Below are 22386 nucleotides of genomic sequence, written 5' to 3'. Positions count from 1 at the left end.
GGGGGGGGGGGGGACCCGTTTTGGGGTCCCATTGAGGCTAATGGGAGCCGTGGGGCCGGCTGTGGTTGCCCCCATGTGTGGGGTGGGTCGCAGTGGGGCCGTGTGGGGTGACCCCATAGGCTGCACTTGGGGTGTCGTTACCCCTCGCTGTGGGGCGATGTGGGGCCGGGATGTGGGGCTGGGAGAGGGACCCCAATGGGGGAATGGGATCCCTTGGGTCAATGGGATCCCTTGGGTCAATGGGATCCCTTGGGTTAATGGGATCCCTTTGATTTATGGGATCCATTTGGTTAATGGGATCCCTTGGGTTAATGGGATCCCTTGGGTTAATGGGATCCCTTTGATTTATGGGATCCCTTGGGTCAATGGGATCCCTTTGATTTATGGGATCCATTTGGTTAATGGGATCCCTTGGGTTATTGGGATCCATTTGGTTAATGGGATCCCTTGGGTTAATGGGATCCCTTTGATTTATGGGATCCCTCTGACTATGGGGATCCCTTGGGTTAATGGGATCCCTTTGATTTATGGGATCCCTTTGATTTATGGGATCCATTTGGTTAATGGGATCCCTTTGGTTAATGGGATCCCTCTGACTATTGGGATCCCTTGGGTTAATGGGATCCCTTTGATTTATGGGATCCCTTTGGTTATTGGGATCCATTTGGTTAATGGGATCCCTTGGGTTATTGGGATCCCTCTGACTATTGGGATCCCTTGGGTTAATGGGATCCCTTTGATTTATGGGATCCCTCTGACTATTGGGATCCCTTGGGTTAATGGGATCCCTTTGGTTAATGGGATCCCTTGGGTCAATGGGATCCCTTGGGTCAATGGGATCCTTTTGATTTATGGGATCCCTTGGGTTGTTGGGATCCCTCTGACTATTGGGATCCCTTGGGTCAATGGGATCCATTTGGTTAATGGGGTCCCTTTGATTTATGGGATCCCTCTGACTATAGGGATCCCTTGGGTTAATGGGATCCCTTTGATTTATGGGATCCCTTTGGTTAATGGGATCCCTTGGGTTATTGGGATCCCTCTGACTATTGGGATCCCTTGGGTTATTGGGATCCCTTTGGTTATGGGGATCCTTTTGATTAATGGGATCCCTTGGGTTAATGGGATCCCTTTGGTTATTAGGATCCCTCTGACTATTATTGGGATCTCTCTGGTTAATGGGATCCCTTTGACTATTACTGGGATCCCTTTGATTAATGGGGTCCCTCTGGTTATTAATGGCATCCCTCTGACTATTGGGATCCCGTTGGTTATTGGGGTCCCTTTGATTAATGGGATCCCTTTGACTATTATTGGGATCCCTCTGATTCTTATTGGGGTCCCCCTGGTTCCTATTGGGGTCCCCCTGGTTCCTATTGGGGTCCCTCTGGTTATTGAGGTCCCTTTGACTCTTATTGGGGTCCCCCTGGTTCCTATTGGGGTCCCTTTGATTAATGGGGTCCCCCTGGTTCCTATTGGGGTCCCCCTGGTTCTTATTGGGGTCCCTCTGGTTATTGGGGTCCCTCTGATTCTTATTGGGGTCCCCCTGGTTCCTATTGGGGTCCCCCTGGTTCTTATTGGGGTCCCTCTGGATATTGGGGTCCCTTTGACTATTGGGGTCCCTTTGATTACTGGGATCCCTTTGATTAATGGGGTCCCCCTGTTTCCTATTGGGGTCCCTCTGGTTCCTATTGGGGTCCCTCTGGTTATTGGGGTCCCTTTGATTAATGGGATCCCTCTGGTTGTTTGGGTCCCCCTGGTTCTTATTGGGGTCCCCCTGGTTCCTATTGGGATCCCTCTGGTTATTGGGGTCCCCCTGGTTCTTATTGGGGTCCCTTTGATTAATGGGATCCCTCTGGTTATTGGGGTCCCTCTGGTTCTTATTGGGGTCCCCCTGGTTCCTATTGGGGTCCCTTTGACTATTGGGGTCCCCCTGGTTCCTATTGGGGTCCCTTTGACTCTTATTGGGGTCCCTCTGGATATTAGGGTCCCTCTGATTCTTATTGGGGTCCCTTTGACTATTAGGATCCCTCTGGTTATTGGGGTCCCCGTGGTTCTTATTGGGGTCCCTTTGACTATTGGGGTCCCCCTGTTTCCTATTGGGGTCCCCCTGGTTCCTATTGGGGTCCCTTTGACTATTGGGGTCCCCCTGGTTCCTATTGGGGTCCCTTTGGTTATTGGGGTCCCTTTGATTCCTATTGGGATCCCTCTGGTTATTGGGGTCCCCCTGGTTCCTATTGGGGTCCCTTTGATTCCTATTGGGGTCCCTCTGGTTATTGGGGTCACTTTGACTATTGGGGTCCCCCTGGTTCCTATTGGGGTCCCTCTGATTCTTATTGGGGTCCCCCTGGTTCTTATTGGGGTCCCTTTGATTAATGGGGTCCCTCTGGTTATTGTGGTCCCCCTGTTTCCTATTGGGGTCCCTTTGATTACTGGGGTCCCTTTGATTCCTATTGTGGTCCCGTGGTGCCGCCCTGTGTTGGTTCCCGATGTCGGCGGTGATGTTGGTGTACAGCGGCTGCAGGCTCCGTCCCAGCAGTTGGTAGCTCAGCGAGTTCATCCCGTCCTGAGTCCAGGAGCGTTGGGTGCGGATCAGCAGGTCGAACCTGGAGCAAGGGGAGGGTCACTGCCCCATAGCTGCCCCATAGCTGCCCCATAGCAGACCCATAGCTGCCCCATAACTGCCCCATAGCACACCCACAACTGCCCCATAGGAGACCCATAGCTGCCCCATAGCTGCCCCATAGCTGCCCCATAGCTGCCTCATAGCAGACCCATAGCTGCCCCACAGCAGACCCATAGCTGCCCCAGAGCAGCCCCATAACTGCCCCATAACTGCCCCACAGCAGACCCATAGCAGCCCCATAGCTGCCCCATAGCTGCCCCATAGCAGACCCATAGCTGCCCCATAGCTGCCCCATAGCAGACCCATAGCTGCCCCATAGCTGCCCCATAACTGCCCCATAGCACACCCACAACTGCCCCATAGCAGACCCATAGCTGCCCCATAGCTGCCCCAGAGCAGACCCATAGCTGCCCCAGAGCAGCCCCATAACTGCCCCATAACTGCCCCACAGCAGACCCATAGCTGCCCCACAACAGCCCCATAGCAGCCCCATAGCTGCCCCATAGCTGCCCCATAGCTGCCCCATAGCTGCCCCATAGCAGACCCATAGCTGCCCCATAGCTGCCCCATAGCACACCCACAACTGCCCCATAGCAGACCCATAGCTGCCCCATAGCTGCCCCATAGCTGCCCCATAGCAGACCCATAGCAGACCCATAGCAGACCCATAGCTGCCCCATAGCAGACCCATAGCAGACCCATAGCTGCCCCATAGCTGCCCCATAACAGCCCCATAACAGCCCCAGAGCTGCCCCATAGCAGCCCCATAGCAGCCCCATAGCAGACCCATAGCTGCCCCATGAAAGACCCATAACAGCCCCATAGCAGCCCCATAGCATCCCCAGAGCAGACCCATAGCTGCCCCATAGCAGCCCCATAGCTGCCCCATAGCAGCCCCATAGCAGACCCATAGCTGCCCCATAACAGCCCCAGAGCTGCCCCATAGCAGCCCCAGAGCTGCCCCATAGCTGCCCCATAGCAGACCCATAGCTGCCCCATGAAAGACCCATAACAGCCCCATAGCAGCCCCATAGCATCCCCAGAGCAGACCCATAGCTGCCCCATAGCAGCCCCATAGCTGCCCCATAACAGCCCCATAGCTGCCCCATAGCTGCCCCATAGCTGCCCCATAGCAGCCCCATAGCTGCCCCATAGCTGTCCCATAGCAGCCCCATAGCTGCCCCATAACAGCCCCATAGCTGCCCCATAGCAGCCCCATAGCGGCCCCATAGGAGACCCACAACCACATAGCAGACCCACAGCCCCATAGCAGACCCAAAACAACCCCATAGGAGACCCACAACGCCCCATAGGAGAACCACAACCCCATAGCAAACCCACAACCCCATAGGAGACCCCACAACCCCATAGCAGACCCACAACTGTCCCATAGCAGACCCATAACAACCCCATAGCAGATCCACAAGCCCCCATTGGAGACCCCACAACGGCCCCATAGCAGACCCACAACCCCATAGGAGACCAATAACAGCCCCATAGCAGACCCACAACCCCCCCATAGGAGCCCCCCATAGGAGCCCCCCACCACCCCATAGCAGACCCACAAGCCCCCATAGGAGACCCCACAGCCCCATAGCAGACCCACCACCCCATAGGAGACCCACCACCCCATAGCAGACCCACCACCCCCCGTAGCAGACCCACATCCCCACATAGGAGCCCCCACCCCATAGCAGACCCACAACCCCATAGCAGACCCACCACCCCATAGGAGACCAATAACAGCCCCATAGCAGACCCATAACAACCCCATAGGAGACCCACATCCCCCTATAGGAGCCCCCTACCCCCCCATAGGAGACCCACAACCCCATAGGAGACCCCCATAGGAGCCCCCCCCCACCCCATAGCATACCCACCACCCCATAGCAGACCCACAGCCCCATAGGAGACCCACAGCCCCATAGGAGACCCACCCCCCCATAGCAGACCCACAACCCCATAGCAGACCCACAACCCCCCATAGGAGCCCCCACCCCATAGCAGACCCACAACCCCATAGGAGACCCACAACCCCATAGCAGACCCACCACCCCATAGCAGACCCACCACCCCATAGCAGACCCATAATAACCCCATAGCAGACCCACAAGCCCCCATTGGAGACCCACAACCCCATAGGAGACCCCCATAGGAGCAACCCCCCACCCCATAGCAGACCCACAGCCCCATAGCAGACCCACAACCCTCCATAACAGACCCACAACCCCCCATAACAGACCCATAACAACCCCACAGAAGCCCCCCACCACCCCATAGGAGACCCCACAACCCCATAGCAGACCCACCACCCCATAGCTGCCCCATAGCAGACCCATAAACCCCCATAGCAGACCCACAGCCCCATAGCAGACCCACCACCCCATAGCAGCCCCATAACAACCACATAGCAGCCCCACAGCCCCATAGCAGCCCCCCACCCCACAGCCCCCCCCCCACATTCTCCCAGTACCGGTGCGGGTTCTCCTCGTTGCCTTTATCACTTTTGTGTTTCACCATCTTGTAGTGGCCGATGGAAACGGGCGGGCGGGCGATTTTCATCCCGGCCAGACGAACCCTGCGGTGTTTGATGGCCGCCCCATAACCCGGCCCCATAAGTGACACCACCACCCCATAGCGCTGCCACCATCACCCCATAGCAGCAGCCCCACACCCCATAGCAGCAGCCCACCACCCCATAGCAGCCCCACACCCCATAGCAGCAGTCCCCCAACCCCATAGCAGCAGCCCCACACCCCATAGCAGCCCCCCATCCCATAGTGGTGCCCCCACCACCCCATAGCAGCCCCCCACCCCATAGCAGCAGCCCCCCAACCCCATAGCAGCCCCCCATCACCCCATAGCAGCCCCCCACCCCATAACAGCAGCCCCCCACACCCCATAGCAGCAGCCCACCACCCCATAGCAGCCCCCCATCCCATAGTGGTGCCCCCACCACCCCATAGCAGCCCCACACCCCATAGCAGCAGCCCCCCAACCCCATAGCAGCAGCCCCACACCCCATAGCAGCCCCCCATCACCCCATAGCAGCAGCCCCCCAACCCCATAGCAGCCCCCCACCACCCCATAGTGGTGCCCCCACCACCCCATAGCAGCCCCCAACCCCATAGCAGCATCCCCATAGCAGCAGCCCACCACCCCATAGCAGCCCCCCATCCCATAGTGGTGCCCCCACCACCCCATAGCAGCCCCACACCCCATAGCAGCAGCCCCCCAACCCCATAGCAGCAGCCCCACACCCCATAGCAGCCCCCCATCACCCCATAGCAGCAGCCCCCCAACCCCATAGCAGCCCCCCACCACCCCATAGTGGTGCCCCCACCACCCCATAGCAGCCCCCAACCCCATAGCAGCATCCCCATAGCAGCAGCCCACCACCCCATAGCAGCCCCCCATCACCCCATAACAGCAGCCCACCACCCCATAGCAGCCCCACACCCCATAGCAGCAGCCCCCAACCCCATAGCAGCCCCCCATCACACCATAGTGGTGCCCCCACCGCCCCATAGCAGCCCCACACCCCATAGCAGCAGCCCCACACCCCATAGCAGCCCCCAACCCCATAGCAGCAGCCCCATAGCAGCAGCCCACCACCCCATAGCAGCCCCACACCCCATAACAGCAGCCCCATACCCCATAGAGGTGCCCCAACCACCCCATAGCAGCCCCCCACCCCATAGCAGCAGCCCCCCAACCCCATAGCAGCCCCCCATCACCCCATAGCAGCCCCACACCCCATAGCAGCAGCCCCACACCCCATAGCAGCCCCACACCCCATAGCAGCAGCCCCATAGCAGCCCCCCATCACCCCATAGCAGCGGCCCATCCCATAGTGGTGCCCCCACCACCCCATAGCGGTGCCCCCACCACCCCATAGCAGCCCCACACCCCATAGCAGCCCCCATCACCCCATAGCAGCCCCACACCCCATAGCAGCATCCCAATAGCAGCAGCCCCACACCCCATAGCAGCAGCCCACCACCCCATAGCAGCCCCCCACCACCCCATAGCAGCAGCCCCACACCCCATAGCGGTGCCCACCCCATCCCATAGCGGCAGCCCCCCATCACCCCATAGCGGCCCCATAGAGCCCCACCTGGTGGCGATGTCGTCGTCCTCGCCCCCCCAGCCCCAATACTCGTTGGGGAATCCATTGATCTTCATGTATTGATCCGGGGTGAGAGCTGAGACCCCCCCAAAGTACTGGGGGTACGGGAGGCTGGGGGGAGAGAGGGGGGTTGGGGGGGTCCTGGAAGGTCATAGAACCAGGGGGGCATGGAATGGGGGGTTGGGGGGGTCCTTAAAGGTCATAGAACTATGGGATGGTGGGGTTGGGAGGGTCCTGGAAGGTCATAGAACCATGGGATCATGGAATGGTTGGGTTGGAAAGGTCCTTAAAGGTCGTAGAACAACGGGATCACTGCATAGTTAGGTTGGAAAGGTCCTTCAAGGACATATAACCATGGGACTATGGAATGGTTGGGTTGGAAAGGTCCTTAAAGGTCATAGAATCACGGGATCATGGAATGGTGGGGTTGGAAAGGTCCTTAAAGGTCACAGAATCATGGGATGGTTGGGTTGGGAGGGTCCTTCAAGGTCACAGAACCATGGGGGCATGGAATGGGGGGGTTGGGGGGGTCCTGAAAGGTCATAGAACCATGGGATGGTTGGGTTGGAAAGGTCCTTAAAGGTCATAGAACAACGGGATCATGGAATGGTGGGGTTGGAAGGGTCCATAAAGGTCATAGAATCATGGGATGGTTGGGTTGGGAGGGTCCTTAAAGGTCAAAGAACTATGGGATCATGGAATGGTTGGGTTGGAAAGGTCCTTAAAGGTCATAGAACCATGGAGTGGTTGGGTTGGAAAGGTCCTGAAAGGTCATAGAACAACGGGATCATGGAATGGTGGGGTTGGGAGGGTCCTTAAAGGTCACAGAACCATGGGATCATGGAATGGATGGGTTGGAAAGGTCCTTAAAGGTCACAGAATCATGGGATGGTTGGGTTGGGAGGGTCTTTCAAGGTCAGAGAACAACGGGATCACGGCATAGTTGGGTTGGAAAGGTCCTTAAAGATCAAAGAACCATGGGGGCATGGAATGGTTGGGTTGGAAAGGTCCTTTAAGATCACAGAACACGATTGTGTTGGAAAGGTCCTGGCAGGTGAAGAGAAGCATGGAGTCATGGAATGGTGGGGTTGGAAAGGTCCTTAAAGGTCATAGAACCATGGGATGGTTGGGTTGGAAGGGTCCTTTAAGATCACAGAAGCATGGGATCATGGAATGGTTGGAGTGTGAAAGGTCCTTAAAGGTCATAGAATCATGGGAGCATGGAATGGGGGGGTTGGAAAGGTCCTTAAAGGTCACAGACGCATGGGATCTTAGAATGGTTGGGTTGGGAGGGTCCTTAAAGGTCATAGAACAATGGGATCATGGAATGGTGGGGTTGGAAAGGTCCTGAAAGGTCACAGAACCAGAGGAGCATAGAATGGCAGGGTTGGAAGGGTCCTTAAAGGTCATAGAATCATGGGATGGTTGGGTTGGAAAGGTCCTTTAAGATCACAGAACACGGTTGTGTTGGAATGGTCCTGGAAGGTGAACAGAAGCATGGGATCATGGAATGGTGGGGTTGGAAAGATCCTTAAAGGTCATAGAACCATGGGATCATAGAACGGCTGAGTAGGAAAGGTCCTTAAAGGTCATAGAACAACGGGATCACTGCATAGTTAGGTTGGAAAGGTCCTACAAGGACATATAACCATGGGACCATGGAATGGTTGGGTTGGAAGGGTCCTTAAAGGTCATAGAACAACGGGATCATGGAATGGTGGGGTTGGGAAGGTCCTTAAAGGTCATAGAACCATGGGATGGTTGGGTTGGGAGGGTCCTTCAAGGTCATAGAACAACGGGATCACGGCATAGTTGGGTTGGAAAGGTCCTTCAAGGACATATAACCATGGGACCATGGAATGGTTGGGTTGGAAGGTTCCTTAAAGGTCATAGAACCATGGGATCATGGAGTGGTTGGGTTGAAAAGGTCCTTAAAGATCAAAGAACTATGGGATCATGGAATGGAGGGGTTGGAAAGGTCCTTTAAGGTCACAGAACAACGGGATCATGGAATGGAGGGGTTGGAAAGGTCCTTAAAGGTCATAGAACCATGGAGTGGTTGGGTTGGAAAGGTCCTTAAAGGTCATAGAATCATGGGATGGTGGGGTTGGAAAGGTCCTTAAAGGTCATATAACAACGGGATCATGGAATGGGGGGGTTGGAAAGGTCCTTCAAGGTCATAGATCCATGGGATCATGGAATGGTTGGGTTGGAAAGGTCCTTAAAGGTCATAGAACAACGGGATCCCTGCATAGTTAGGTTGGAAAGGTCCTTCAAGGACATATAACCATGGGATCATGGAATGGTTGGGTTGGAAAGGTCCTTAAAGGTCATAGAACAACGGGATCATGGAATGGTTGGGTTGGAAGGGTCCTTAAAGGTCATAGAACCATGGGATGGTGGGGTTGGAAAGGTCCTTAAAGGTCACAGAACAATGGGATCATAGTATGGTGGGGTTGGAAACGTCCTGAAAGGTCACAGAACTATGGGATCATGGAATGGATGGGTTGGAAAGGTCCTTAAAGGTCACAGAATCATGGGATGGTTGGGTTGGGAGGGTCTTTCAAGGTCAGAGAACAACGGGATCACGGCATAGTTGGGTTGGAAAGGTCCTTAAAGATCAAAGAACCATGGGGGCATGGAATGGTTGGGTTGGAAAGGTCCTTTAAGATCACAGAACACGATTGTGTTGGAAAGGTCCTGGCAGGTGAAGAGAAGCATGGAATCATGGAATGGTGGGGTTGGAAAGGTCCTTAAAGGTCATAGAACCATGGGATGGTTGGGTTGGAAGGGTCCTTTAAGATCACAGAAGCATGGGATCATGGAATGGTTGGAGTGTGAAAGGTCCTTAAAGGTCATAGAATCATGGGAGCATGGAATGGGGGGGTTGGAAAGGTCCTTAAAGGTCACAGACGCATGGGATCTTAGAATGGTTGGGTTGGGAGGGTCCTTAAAGCTCATAGAACAATGGGATCATGGAATAGTGGGGTTGGAAAGGTCCTGAAAGGTCACAGAACCAGAGGAGCATAGAATGGCAGGGTTGGAAGGGTCCTTAAAGGTCATAGAATCATGGGATGGTTGGGTTGGAAAGGTCCTTTAAGATCACAGAACACGGTTGTGTTGGAATGGTCCTGGAAGGTGAACAGAAGCATGGGATCATGGAATGGTGGGGTTGGAAAGATCCTTAAAGGTCATAGAACCATGGGATCATAGAACGGCTGAGTAGGAAAGGTCCTTAAAGGTCATAGAACAACGGGATCACTGCATAGTTAGGTTGGAAAGGTCCTACAAGGACATATAACCATGGGACCATGGAATGGTTGGGTTGGAAGGGTCCTTAAAGGTCATAGAACAACGGGATCATGGAATGGTGGGGTTGGGAAGGTCCTTAAAGGTCATAGAACCATGGGATGGTTGGGTTGGAAAGGTCCTTAAAGGTCATAGAACCATGGGATGGTTGGGTTGGAAAGGTCCCTAAAGGTCATAGAACAACGGGATCATGGAATGGTTGGGTTGGAAAGGTCCTTAAAGGTCATAGAACCATGGGATCATAATATGGTTGGGTTGGAAAGGTCCTTAAAGGTCACAGAATCATGGGAGCATGGAAAGGTTGGGTTGGGAAGGTCCTTAAAGGTCACAGAAGCATGGGATCATAGAATGGCAGGGTTGGAAGGGTCCTTAAAGGTCATAGAATCATGGGATGGTTGGGTTGGAAAGGTCCTTTAAGATCACAGAACACGGTTGTGTTGGAATGGTCCTGGAAGGTGAACAGAAGCATGGGATCATGGAATGGTGGGGTTGGAAAGATCCTTAAAGGTCATAGAACCATGGGATCATAGAACGGCTGAGTAGGAAAGGTCCTTAAAGGTCATAGAACAACGGGATCACTGCATAGTTAGGTTGGAAAGGTCCTACAAGGACATATAACCATGGGACCATGGAATGGTTGGGTTGGAAAGGTCCTTAAAGGTCATAGAACAACGGGATCATGGAATGGTGGGGTTGGGAAGGTCCTTAAAGGTCATAGAACCATGGGATGGTTGGGTTGGGAGGGTCCTTCAAGGTCATAGAACAACGGGATCACGGCATAGTTGGGTTGGAAAGGTCCTTCAAGGACATATAACCATGGGACCATGGAATGGTTGGGTTGGAAGGGTCCTTAAAGGTCATAGAACCATGGGATCATGGCATAGTTAGGTTGGAAAGGTCCTTAAAGGTCATAGAACCATGGGATCATGGAGTGGTTGGGTTGAAAAGGTCCTTAAAGATCAAAGAACTATGGGATCATGGAATGGAGGGGTTGGAAAGGTCCTTAAAGGTCATAGAATCACGGGATGGTTGGGTGAGAAAGGTCCTGAAAGGTCACAGAAGCATGGGGCCATGGGATGGTTGGGTTGGGAGGGTCCTTAAAGGTCATAGAATCATGGTATGGTTGGGTTGGGAGGGTCTTTCAAGGTCAGAGAACAACGGGATCACGGCATAGTTGGGTTGGAAAGGTCCTTAAAGGTCATAGAACAACGGGATCATGGAACGGCTGAGTAGGAAAGGTCCTTAAAGGTCATAGAACAACGGGATCACTGCATAGTTAGGTTAGAAAGGTCCTTCAAGGACATATAACCATGGGATCATGGAATGGTTGGGTTGGGAGGGTCCTTAAAGGTCATAGAACAACGGGATCATGGAATGGTGGGGTTGGAAAGGTCCTTAAAGATCAAAGAACTATGGGATCATAGAATGGTTGGGTTGAAAAGGTCCTTAAAGATCATAGAACCATGGATGGGATCATGGAATGGAGGGGTTGGAAAGGTCCTTTAAGGTCACAGAACAACGGGATCATGGAATGGAGGGGTTGGAAAGGTCCTTAAAGGTCATAGAACCATGGAGTGGTTGGGTTGGAAAGGTCCTTAAAGGTCATAGAATCATGGGATGGTGGGGTTGGAAAGGTCCTTAAAGGTCATATAACAACGGGATCATGGAATGGGGGGGTTGGAAAGGTCCTTCAAGGTCATAGATCCATGGGATCATGGAATGGTTGGGTTGGAAAGGTCCTTAAGGGTCATAGAATCATGGAGTGGTTGGGTTGGAAAGGTCCTTAAAGGACACAGAACAACGGGATCACGGCATAGATAGGTTGGAAAGGTCCTTAAAGGTCACAGAAGCATGGGATCATAGAATGGTTGGGTTGGGAGGGTCCTTAAAAATCATAGAACAATGGGATCATGGAATGGCGGGGTTGGAAAGGTCCATAAAGGTCATAGAACCATGGGATGGTTGGGTTGGGAGGGTCCTTCGAGGTCATAGAATCATGGAGTGGTTGGGTTGGAAAGGTCCTTAAAGGTCAAAGAACCATGGGATCATGGAATGGAGGGGTTGGAAAGGTCCTTAAAGGTCACAGAACCATGGGAGCATGGGATGGTTGGGTTGGAAAGGTCCTTAAAGGTCATAGAACAACGGGATCATGGAATGGTGGGGTTGGAAAGGTCCTTAAAGGTCATAGAACAATGGGATCATGGCATAGTTAGGTTGGAAAGGTCCTTAAAGGTCATATAACCATGGGACCATGGAATGGTTGGGTTGGAAGGGTCCTTAAAGGTCATAGAACTATGGGATGGTTCGGTTGGAAAGGTCCTTAAAGATCAAAGAACTATTGGATCATGGAATGGTGGGGTTGGGGGGTCCTTAAAGGTCATAGAACAACAGGATCATGGAACGGCTGGGTTGGAAAGGTCCTTAAAGGTCAAAGAACTATGGGATGGTTGGGTTGGGTTGGAATGGTCCTTAAAGGTCATAGAATCATGGGATGGTGGGGATGGAAAGGTCCTGAAAGATCAAAGAATGATGGGATCATAGAATGGTTGGGTTGGAAAGGTCCTTAAAGGTCATAGAACCATGGGGGCATGGAATGGGGGGGTTGGGGGGTCCTGAAAGGTCATAGAACCATGGGATGGGGGGGTTGGAAAGGTCCTGAAAGATCAAAGAACCATGGGATCATGGAATGGTTGGGTTGGGGGGGTCCTTAATGGTCATAGAACAATGGGGGCATGGAATGGGGGGGTTGGAAGGGTCCTGAAAGGTCATAGAACAATGGGATCATAGAACGGCTGAGTAGGAAAGGTCCTTAAAGGTCATAGAACCATGGAGTGGTTGGGTTGGAAAGGTCCTTAAAGGTCATATAACAACGGGATCATGGAATGGTTGGGTTGGAAAGGTCCCTAAAGGTCAAAGAACTATGGGATCATAGAATGGAGGGGTTGGAAGGGTCCATAAAGGTCATAGAATCATGGGATCATAGAATGGTGGGGTTGGAAAGGTCCTTAAAGGTCATAGAACCATGGGATGGTTGGGTTGGAAGGGTCCTTAAAGGTCACAGAACCATGGGAGCATGGGATGGTTGGGTTGGAAGGGTCCTTAAAGGTCATAGAACAATGGGATCATGGAATGGAGGGGTTGGAAAGGTCCTTAAAGGTCATAGAACCATGGGATCATGGAATGGTTGGGCTGGAAAGGTCCTTCAAGGTCATAGAACAACGGGATCATGGAATGGAGGGGTTGGAAGGGTCCATAAAGGTCATAGAACAATGGGATCATGGGATGTTTGGGTTGGAAAGGTCCTTAAAGGTCATAGAACAACGGGATCATAGAATGGAGGGGTTGGAAAGGTCCATAAAGGTCATAGAACAACACGATCATGGAATGGTGGGGTTGGAAAGGTCCTTTAAGATCACATAAACATGGTCGTGTTGACAAGGTCCTGGCAGGTGAAGCTCTGACCTGTAGCCGAACTTGTTCATGGCGATGGAGACGTGCTTGGGGTTCCAGGGGTCGCAGGTGTAAAGGTTGTGGTCGTTCTCGGGGATGAGGTCGACGTCGTGGAGGAAGAGACAATCCCACTCCTCGTCCTTCAGCGCCTCCTTCACCCCCACGTTCAGCAGCTTCGCGCGGTTAAACGTCCCGTTACCGGCCTGGGGGGGAATAATGGGGACATTATTTGTGGGGGACCCTACAATAACACATGGGGGCAAATCTGACCCTACAATAACATATAGGATCCCAACCCGGCCCCATTCGTCAACCCTACAATAACATGGGGCTGCAATCCGACCCTACAACAACACAGGGCTGAATTGTGACCCTACAATAACATGGGGCTGCATTCCGACCCTACAATAACACAGGGGATAAATCTGACCCTACAATAACATGGGGGCAAATCTGACCCTACAATAACATATAGGACCCCAACCCACCCCCATTGGTTAACCCTACAATAACACAGGGCTGCAATCCAACCCTACACTACCATACAGGACCCCAACCTGCCCCATTGGTCAACCCTACAATAACATGGGGCTGCAATCCAACCCTACAATAACACAGGGGATAAATGTGACCCTACAATAACACAGGGCTGCAATCCGACCCTACACTACCATCTAGGACCCCAACCTGCCCCCATTGGTCTGTGACCCTACAATAACACATGGGGGCAAATCTGACCCTACAATAACATATAGGACCCCAACCCTTCCCCATTGGTCAACCCTACAATAACACAGGGCTGCAATCTGACCCTACAATAACATGGGGCTGCAATCCAACCCTACACTACCATATAGGACCCCAACCTGCCCCCATTGGTCAACCCCACAATAACATGGGGCTGCAATCTGACCCTACAATCACACAGGGCTGCAATCCAACCCTATACTACCATATAGGACCCCAACCCACCCCATTGGTCAACCCTACAATAACACATGGGGACAAATCTGACCCTACACTACCATATAGGACCCCAACCTGCCCCCATTGGTCAACCCTACAATAACACGGGGCTGCAATCCAACCCTACACTACCATATAGGACCCCATCCCACCCCCATTGGTCAACCCTACAGTAACATGGGGCTGCAATCCGACCCTACAATAACACAGGGCTGCAATCCAACCCTACAATAACATGGGGCTGCAATCCAACCCTACACTACCATAGGGCTGCAATCCGACCCTACAATAACACAGGGGATATATATGACCCTACACTACCATATAGGATCCCAACCCGGCCCCATTGGTCAACCCTACAATAACATGGGGCTGAATTGTGACCCTACAATAACACATGGGGGCAAATCCGACCCTACACTACCATCTAGGACCCCAACCCACCCCCATTGGTCAACCCTACAATAACACAGGGCTGAATTATGACCCTACAATAACACAGGGGATAAATCTGACCCTACAATAACACAGGGCTGAATTGTGACCCTACAATAACACAGGGGATAAATATGACCCTACAATAACACAGGGGATATATATGACCCTACAATAACACAGGGGATAAATATGACCCTACAATAACACAGGGGATAAATATGACCCTACAATAACACAGGGGATATATATGACCCTACAATAACACAGGGGATAAATATGACCCTACAATAACACAGGGGATATATATGACCCTACAATAACACAGGGGATATATATGACCCTACAATAACACAGGGGATAAATCTGACCCTACAATCACACAGGGCTGTAATCTGACCCTACACTACCATATAGGACCCCAACCTGCCCCCATTGGTCAACCCTACAATAACACAGGGCTGAATTATGACCCTACAATAACATAGGGCTGCAATCCAACCCTATACTACCATATAGGACCCCAACCTGCCCCCATTGGTCAACCCTACAATAACACGGGGCTGAATTATGACCCTACAATAACACATGGGGGCAAATCTGACCCTACACTATCATATAGGACCGTAACCCTTCACCATTGGTCAACCCTACAATAACATGGGGCTGAATTGTGACCCTACAATAACACAGGGTTGCAATCCGACCCTACAATAACACAGGGCTGAATTATGACCCTACAATAACACATGGGGGCAAATATGACCCTACACTACCATATAGGACCCCAACCTGCCCCCATTGGTCAACCCTACAATAACACAGGGCTGCAATCCGACCCTACACTACCATATAGGACCCCATCCCACCCCCATTGGTCAACCCTACAATAACACAGGGGGGAAATCTGACCCTACAATAACATGGGGCTGCAATCCAACCCTATACTACCATAGGGCTGCACTTCAACCCTACAATAACACAGGGGATATATATGACCCTACAATAACATGGGGCTGCACTCCAACCCTACAATAACACAGGGGATAAATCTGACCCTACAATAACACAGGGGATAAATCTGACCCTACAATAACACAGGGGATAAATCTGACCCTACAATAACACAGGGGATATATATGACCCTACACTACCATACAGGACCCCAACCCTTCCCCATTGGTCAACCCTACAATAACACAGGACTGAATTATGACCCTACAATAACACATGGGGGCAAATCTGACCCTACACTATCATATAGGACCCCAACCCGGCCCCATTGGACAACCCTACAATAACACAGGGCTGAATTATGACCCTACACTACCATATAGGACCCCAACCTGCCCCCATTGGTCAACCCTACAATAACACAGGGGATAAATACGACCCTACAATAACACAGGGGATATATCTGACCCTACAATAACACAGGGGATATATCTGACCCTACAATAACACAGGGGATATATATGACCCTACAATAACACAGGGGATATATATGACCCTACAATAACACAGGGGATATATCTGACCCTACAATAACACAGGGGATATATATGACCCTACAATAACACAGGGGATAAATCTGACCCTACAATAACACAGGGGATATATCTGACCCTACACTACCCTATATGACCCCATCCCGTCCCATCCGGTCCCACCTGGTGCACGACGTAGATGCGATATTGCAGCTGCTGGCGCTGCAGGAAGGGGTGCAGGTAATAGAGCAGCAGCCCCAGATGCGCCTCGCGGTTGCGGTGCGGGACGATGACGGCGGTGCGGGATCGCGGCTCGCAGCCCCTGGGCCGGTAGCAGCCGCCGGGTTGGACCCAGGGGTTCTTGGCACGGATCTGATCCAGGCTGGGAACGCGGCTGAACGACACCGAGAGCGGCCCCACTGCGGGGGGGGGCAATGGGAAACGGCTATAGGGGATGGGGGCTCAACTAACCCATAGAGACCCTATAGACCCCATAGAGCCCCGTAGACCCCATAGACCCCATAGACCCCATAGACCCCATAGACCCCATAGAGACCCCATAGAGACCCCCTAGACCCCCTAGACCCCATAGAGACCCCCTAGACCCCATAGTGCCCCATAGACCCCATAGACCCCATAGAGACCCCCTAGACCCCCTAGACCCCATAGAGCCCCATAGACCCCATAGAGCCCCTAGACCCCATAGAGCCCCTAGACCCCATAGAGCCCATAGAGACCCCATAGAGCCCATAGAGCCCCATAGACCCCATAGACCCCATAGAGCCCATAGAGACCCCATAGAGCCCATAGAGCCCCATAGACCCCATAGACCCCATAGACCCCATAGAGACCCCATAGAGCCCCATAGACCCACTAGACCCCATAGACCCCCTAGACCCCATAGACCCCATAGAGCCCCATAGACCCCATAGTGCCCCATAGACCCCATAGACCCCATAGAGCCCCATAGAGCCCATAGAGCCCATAGAGCCCATAGAGACCCCATAGACCCCATAGTGCCCCATAGAGACCCCATAGACCCCATAGAGCCATAGAGCAATGGTAACAACCAGGCCATGGGGGTCTTAATCACCCCATAGCCAATGGTACCCAACTGGGTTATGGGGGTCCCAACCACCCTATAACCAATGGCATCAACCTGGCCATGGGGGTCCCAACCATCCCATACAGAATGGGATCAATAAGGCCATGGGGGTCCCAACCACCCCATATCCAATGGCATCAACCTAGCCATGGGGGTCCCAATCACCCTATATCCAATAGCACCCAATTGGATCACGAGGGTCCCAATGACCCCATATCCAATGGTACCAATCAGGCCATGGGGGTCCCAACAACCCCATATCCAATGGCATCAACCTGGCCATGGGGGTCCCAACCACCCCATATCCAATGGTACCCAACTGGGCCATGGGGGTCCCAACCACCCCATAGCCAATGGTACCAACCAAGCCATGGGGGTCTTAATCACCCCATACACAATGGTACCCAACTGGGACACAGGAGTCCCAACCACCCCATATCCAATGGCATCAACCTGGCCACAGGGGTCTCAACCACCCCATATATAATGGTACCAATCAGGCCACGGGGGTCTCAATCACCCTATACCCAATGGCACCCAACTGGCTTATGGGGGTCCCAACCACCCCATAGCCAATGGCATCAACCTGGCCATGGGGGTCCCAACCATCCCATACAGAATGGGATCAATAAGGCCATGGGTGTCCCAGCCATCCCATAGCCAATGGTACCAACCGGGCCATGGGGGTCTTAATCACCCCATATCCAATGGTACCAACTGGGCCATGGGGGTCCCAATAACCCCATATCCAATGGCGTCAACCAGGCCATGGGGTCCCAGCCACCCCATAGCCAATGGTACCAACTGGGTCATGGGGGTCTTAATCACCCCATACAACCATCCCTTATTCCCCCCCATAACCTGACACCCCTTTGAACCCCCCATTGCCCCCCATCCCATCACGTGACCCCAACCCCCCCATCCCGTCACGTGACCCCAACCCCCCCCATCCCCATTGCCCCCCATCCCGTCACATGACCCCGACCCCCCCATCCCATCACGTGACCCCAACCCCCCCCATCCCCATTGCCCCCAATCCTGTCACGTGACCCTGACCCCCCATTGAACCCCATCCCATCACGTGACCCCAACCCCCCCCCATCCCCATTGCCCCCCATCCCGTCACGTGACCCCGACCCCCCCCCCATCCCCATTGCCCCCCATCACATCACATGACCCCCATCCCATCACGTGACCCCGACCCCCCATCCCATCACGTGACCCCAACCCCCCATTGACTCCCATCCCATCACCCCAACCCCCCCCATCCCCATTGCCCCCCATCCCGTCACGTGACCCCAACCCCCCATTGCCCCCCATCCCATCACGTGACCCCGACCCCCCATCCCGTCACGTGACCCCCCCACTCACGCAGTAGCGGTGACCTGGCGGGACAATATGGCCGCGGTTGGGCGGTGTCCGCCGTGTCCCCGCTCGGCAGCATCCGGCTGAGGTTGGTGTAAACGTCGTGAGTCCGCGAATAATCCACGGCGGGGGGGGAAGAACGGCCGAAAAACGCCGAGAGGTTCCGGAAACCGCCGAAGGAAAAATAAGCCACGAACACGAACTGGCAGCCGATGAGCAGCGCTAAGGAACGAGGCCGCTCCAGCAGCCGACGGAGCATCGCGGGGGGGGGGAGGGGAAAGGTGGGGGGGGGGTGACGGTCGCGGCCCCCCCTGCGGTCAGAGCTGCACGGCGGCCGCCATCTTGGATGGGGGGGGAGGGGGGAGTGAGGGGCGGGGCTTGGGTAGGGGCGGGGCGTAGGGAGGAGGGGGTGGGACTGAGAGGGTGAGTCGGCCTATAGGGAGAGGGGGGTAAAGAGGGAGGGATGTGATTGGGTGGTGCTCTGGGAAGGGGCGTGGCTTAGGTGGGCGGGTGGAGGGCGGGGCTTGGGTGGGGGCGGGGCGTAGGGAGGAGGGGGTGGGACTGAGAGGGTGAGTCGGCCTATAGGGAGAGGGCGTTAAATATGGAGAGGTGTGATTGGGTGGTGTTTCGGGAAGGGGTGTGGCTTGGGTGGGGGCGTGGCTTAGATGGGGCGGGGCGGAGGGGGTGGGACTAAGAGGGTAAATCGGCCTACAGGGAGAGGGGGGTTAAAGAGAGAGGGATTTGATTGGGCGGTGCTCCGGGAAGGGGCGTGGCTTGAGTGGGGGCGTGGCTTGGGTGGGGGCGGGGCGTAGGACGGAGGGGGTGGGACTAAGAGGTTGAATCGGCCTATAGGGAGAGAGGGGTAAAAAGGGAGGAATGTGATTGGGTGGTGCTCCGGGAAGGGGCGTGGCTTGGGTGGTGGGCGTGGTTTGGGAAGGCGTGGCTTAGGGCGGAGGGGGTGGGACTAAGAGGGTGAATCGGCCTATAGGGAGAGGGAGGATTAAAGAGGGAGGGATTTGATTGGGTGGTGCTCCGGGAAGGGGCGTGGCTTAGGTGAGCGGGTGGGGGGGCGTGGCTTGTATGAGGGCGGGGCGGAGGGGGTGGGACTAAGAGGTTGAATTGGCCTATGGGGGGGGGGGGGGGGGGTTAAAAAGGGAGGGATGTGATTGGGCAGTGCTCTGGGAAGGGGCGTGGCTTGGTTGGGAGGCGTGGCTTGGGTGGGGGCGGGGCGCAGGTTGTAGGGGGTGGGACTAAGAGGGTGAGTCGGCCTATAGGGAGGGGGGGTAAAAAGGGAGGGATGTGATTGGGCGGTGCTCCTGGAAGGGGCGTGGCTTGATTGGGGGCGTGGCTTGGATGGGGGCGGGGCGGAGGGGGTGGGACTAAGAGGTTGGCCCCATAGAGGTTGGCCCCATAGAGGCTGACCCCATAGAGGTTGGCCCCATAGAGGTTGGCCCCATAGACTCACGCTGCTGTATGGCACCAAGGAAGGGATTTCAGGCTCTGGTCGCCCCCCAGACCCCATTGTACCCAATGTGGGCATCGCCATCAGCACAGAGTGGGGGGGGATCAGCTCAGCCCCCCGTTGTGCATAGGGACAGTCAGTGACCACAAAGCAGGCAGCAGAGCCCCATAAATTGCTTTAAATAACCACAATGGCTTCGAACAACCCCAATAGGTTTAAGTAACCCCAATAGCTTCAAATGGCCCCAATAGGTTTAAATAGCCCCAATAGCTTCAAATGGCCCCAATAGCTTCAAATGGCACCAATAGCTTTAAATGGCACCAATAGGTTTAAATGGCACCAATAGGTTTAAATGGCCCCAATAGCTTTCAATGACCCCAATAGGTTTGAATAACCCCAATAGCTTTCAATGACCCCAATAGCTTCAAATAACCCCAATGGCTTTCAATGACCCCAATAGCTTTGAATCACCCCAATGGCTTTAAATAGCCCCAATAGCTTTAAATGGCCCCAATAGCTTCAAATAACCCCAATAGCTTTAAATAACCCCATTAGCTTTCAATGACCCCAGTAGCTTTCAATGACCCCAATAGCTTTAAGTAACACCAATAGCTTTCAATGACCCCAATAACTTTAAGTAACACCAATAGCTTTCAATGACCCTAATAGCTTTAAATGACCCCAATAGGGGATAAAACACCATCAACCCCACAGCATCAACCCCATAACTTCAACCCCACACCATCAACCCAACACCAGGAACCATCCATGGGGATCTAGGGGGGATAAAACATAATCAACCCAACATCAACCCAACATCAACCCAACATCAACCCAACACCATCAACCCCACAGCATCAACACAACACCAGGATCCATCCATGGGGATCTAGGGGATAAAACACCATCAACCCCACAGCATCAATACAACAGCATCAACCCAACACCACCAACCCAACACCGTCAACCCAACATCAACCCAACATCAACCCCACAGCATCAATACAACACCATCAACCCCACATCAGGATCCATCCACAGGGATCTAGGGGATAAAACACCACCAACCCCACAGCATCAACCCCATAACTTCAACCCCATAGCTTCAACCCAGCATCAACCCAACACCATCAACCCCACAGCATCAACACAACACCAGGATCCATCCATCGGGATCTAGGGAATAAAACACCATCAACCCCACAGCTTCAACCCCATAGCATCAATACAACACCATCAACCCCACACCAGGATCCATCCACAGGGATCTAGGGGATAAAACACCATCAACCCCACAGCATCAACCCCATAGCTTCAACCCCATAGCTTCAACCCCACAGCATCAACCCAACACCAGGATCCATCCATGGGGATCTAGGGGATAAAACACCATCAACCCCACAGCATCAACCCAACACCACCAACCCAACACCATCAATACAACACCATCAACCCCACATCAGGATCCATTCACAGGGATCTAGGGGATTAAACATAATCAACCCCACAGCATCAACCCAACACCATCAACCCAACACCACCAACACAACACCATCAATACAACACCATCAATACAACACCATCAATACAACACCATCAACCCCACATCAGGATCCATCCACAGGGATCTAGGGGGTATAAAACATCATCAACCCAACATCAACCCAACACCATCAACCCCACAGCATCAACCCCACAGCATCAACCCAACATCAACCCAACATCAACCCAACACCAGGATCCATCCATGGGGATCTAGGGGGTATAAAACACCATCAACCCAACATCAACCCAACATCAACCCAACACCATCAACCCCACAGTGTCAACCCAACACCAGGAACCATCCATGGGGATCTAGGGGATAAAACATAATCAACCCCACAGCTTCAACCCAACACCATCAACACAACAACATCAACCCATCAACCCCACACCAGGATCCACCCACAGGGATCTAGGGGATAAAACACCATCAACCCCACAGCATCAACCCCACAGCATCAACACAACACCACCAACACAACAGCATCAACCCAACACCATCAATAC

General features: G+C 53.5%; 2 protein-coding genes across 2 annotated transcripts in view; one reads left to right on the top strand and one right to left on the bottom strand.

The window, feature by feature from the left end:
* Positions 1–13: 13 nt before the first annotated feature.
* Positions 14–19170, bottom strand: B4GALT3 (beta-1,4-galactosyltransferase 3). Its single transcript, XM_072358618.1, has 6 exons — positions 18879–19170; positions 16586–16821; positions 13527–13717; positions 6744–6866; positions 5100–5204; positions 14–2606 (listed from the first exon to the last, which is right to left on the bottom strand). The coding sequence occupies exons 1-6, from the start codon at positions 19129–19131 to the stop codon at positions 38–40; spliced, it is 3477 nt and encodes a 1158-aa protein (XP_072214719.1). The 5' UTR covers positions 19132–19170; the 3' UTR covers positions 14–37.
* Positions 18887–22386, top strand: part of NDUFS2 (NADH:ubiquinone oxidoreductase core subunit S2) — a 26911-nt gene continuing 23411 nt past the window's right edge. Inside the window, exon 1 of the mRNA XM_072358619.1 lies at positions 18887–18960. The gene's annotated coding sequence lies outside the window, so the exon portion shown is untranslated. The remainder of the gene's footprint in view (positions 18961–22386) is intronic.

This window comes from Excalfactoria chinensis, chromosome 32, assembly GCF_039878825.1.
Source record: "Excalfactoria chinensis isolate bCotChi1 chromosome 32, bCotChi1.hap2, whole genome shotgun sequence".
Classification (NCBI taxonomy): Eukaryota; Metazoa; Chordata; class Aves; order Galliformes; family Phasianidae; genus Excalfactoria; species Excalfactoria chinensis.
This window is presented reverse-complemented; position numbering and strand designations above follow the sequence as displayed.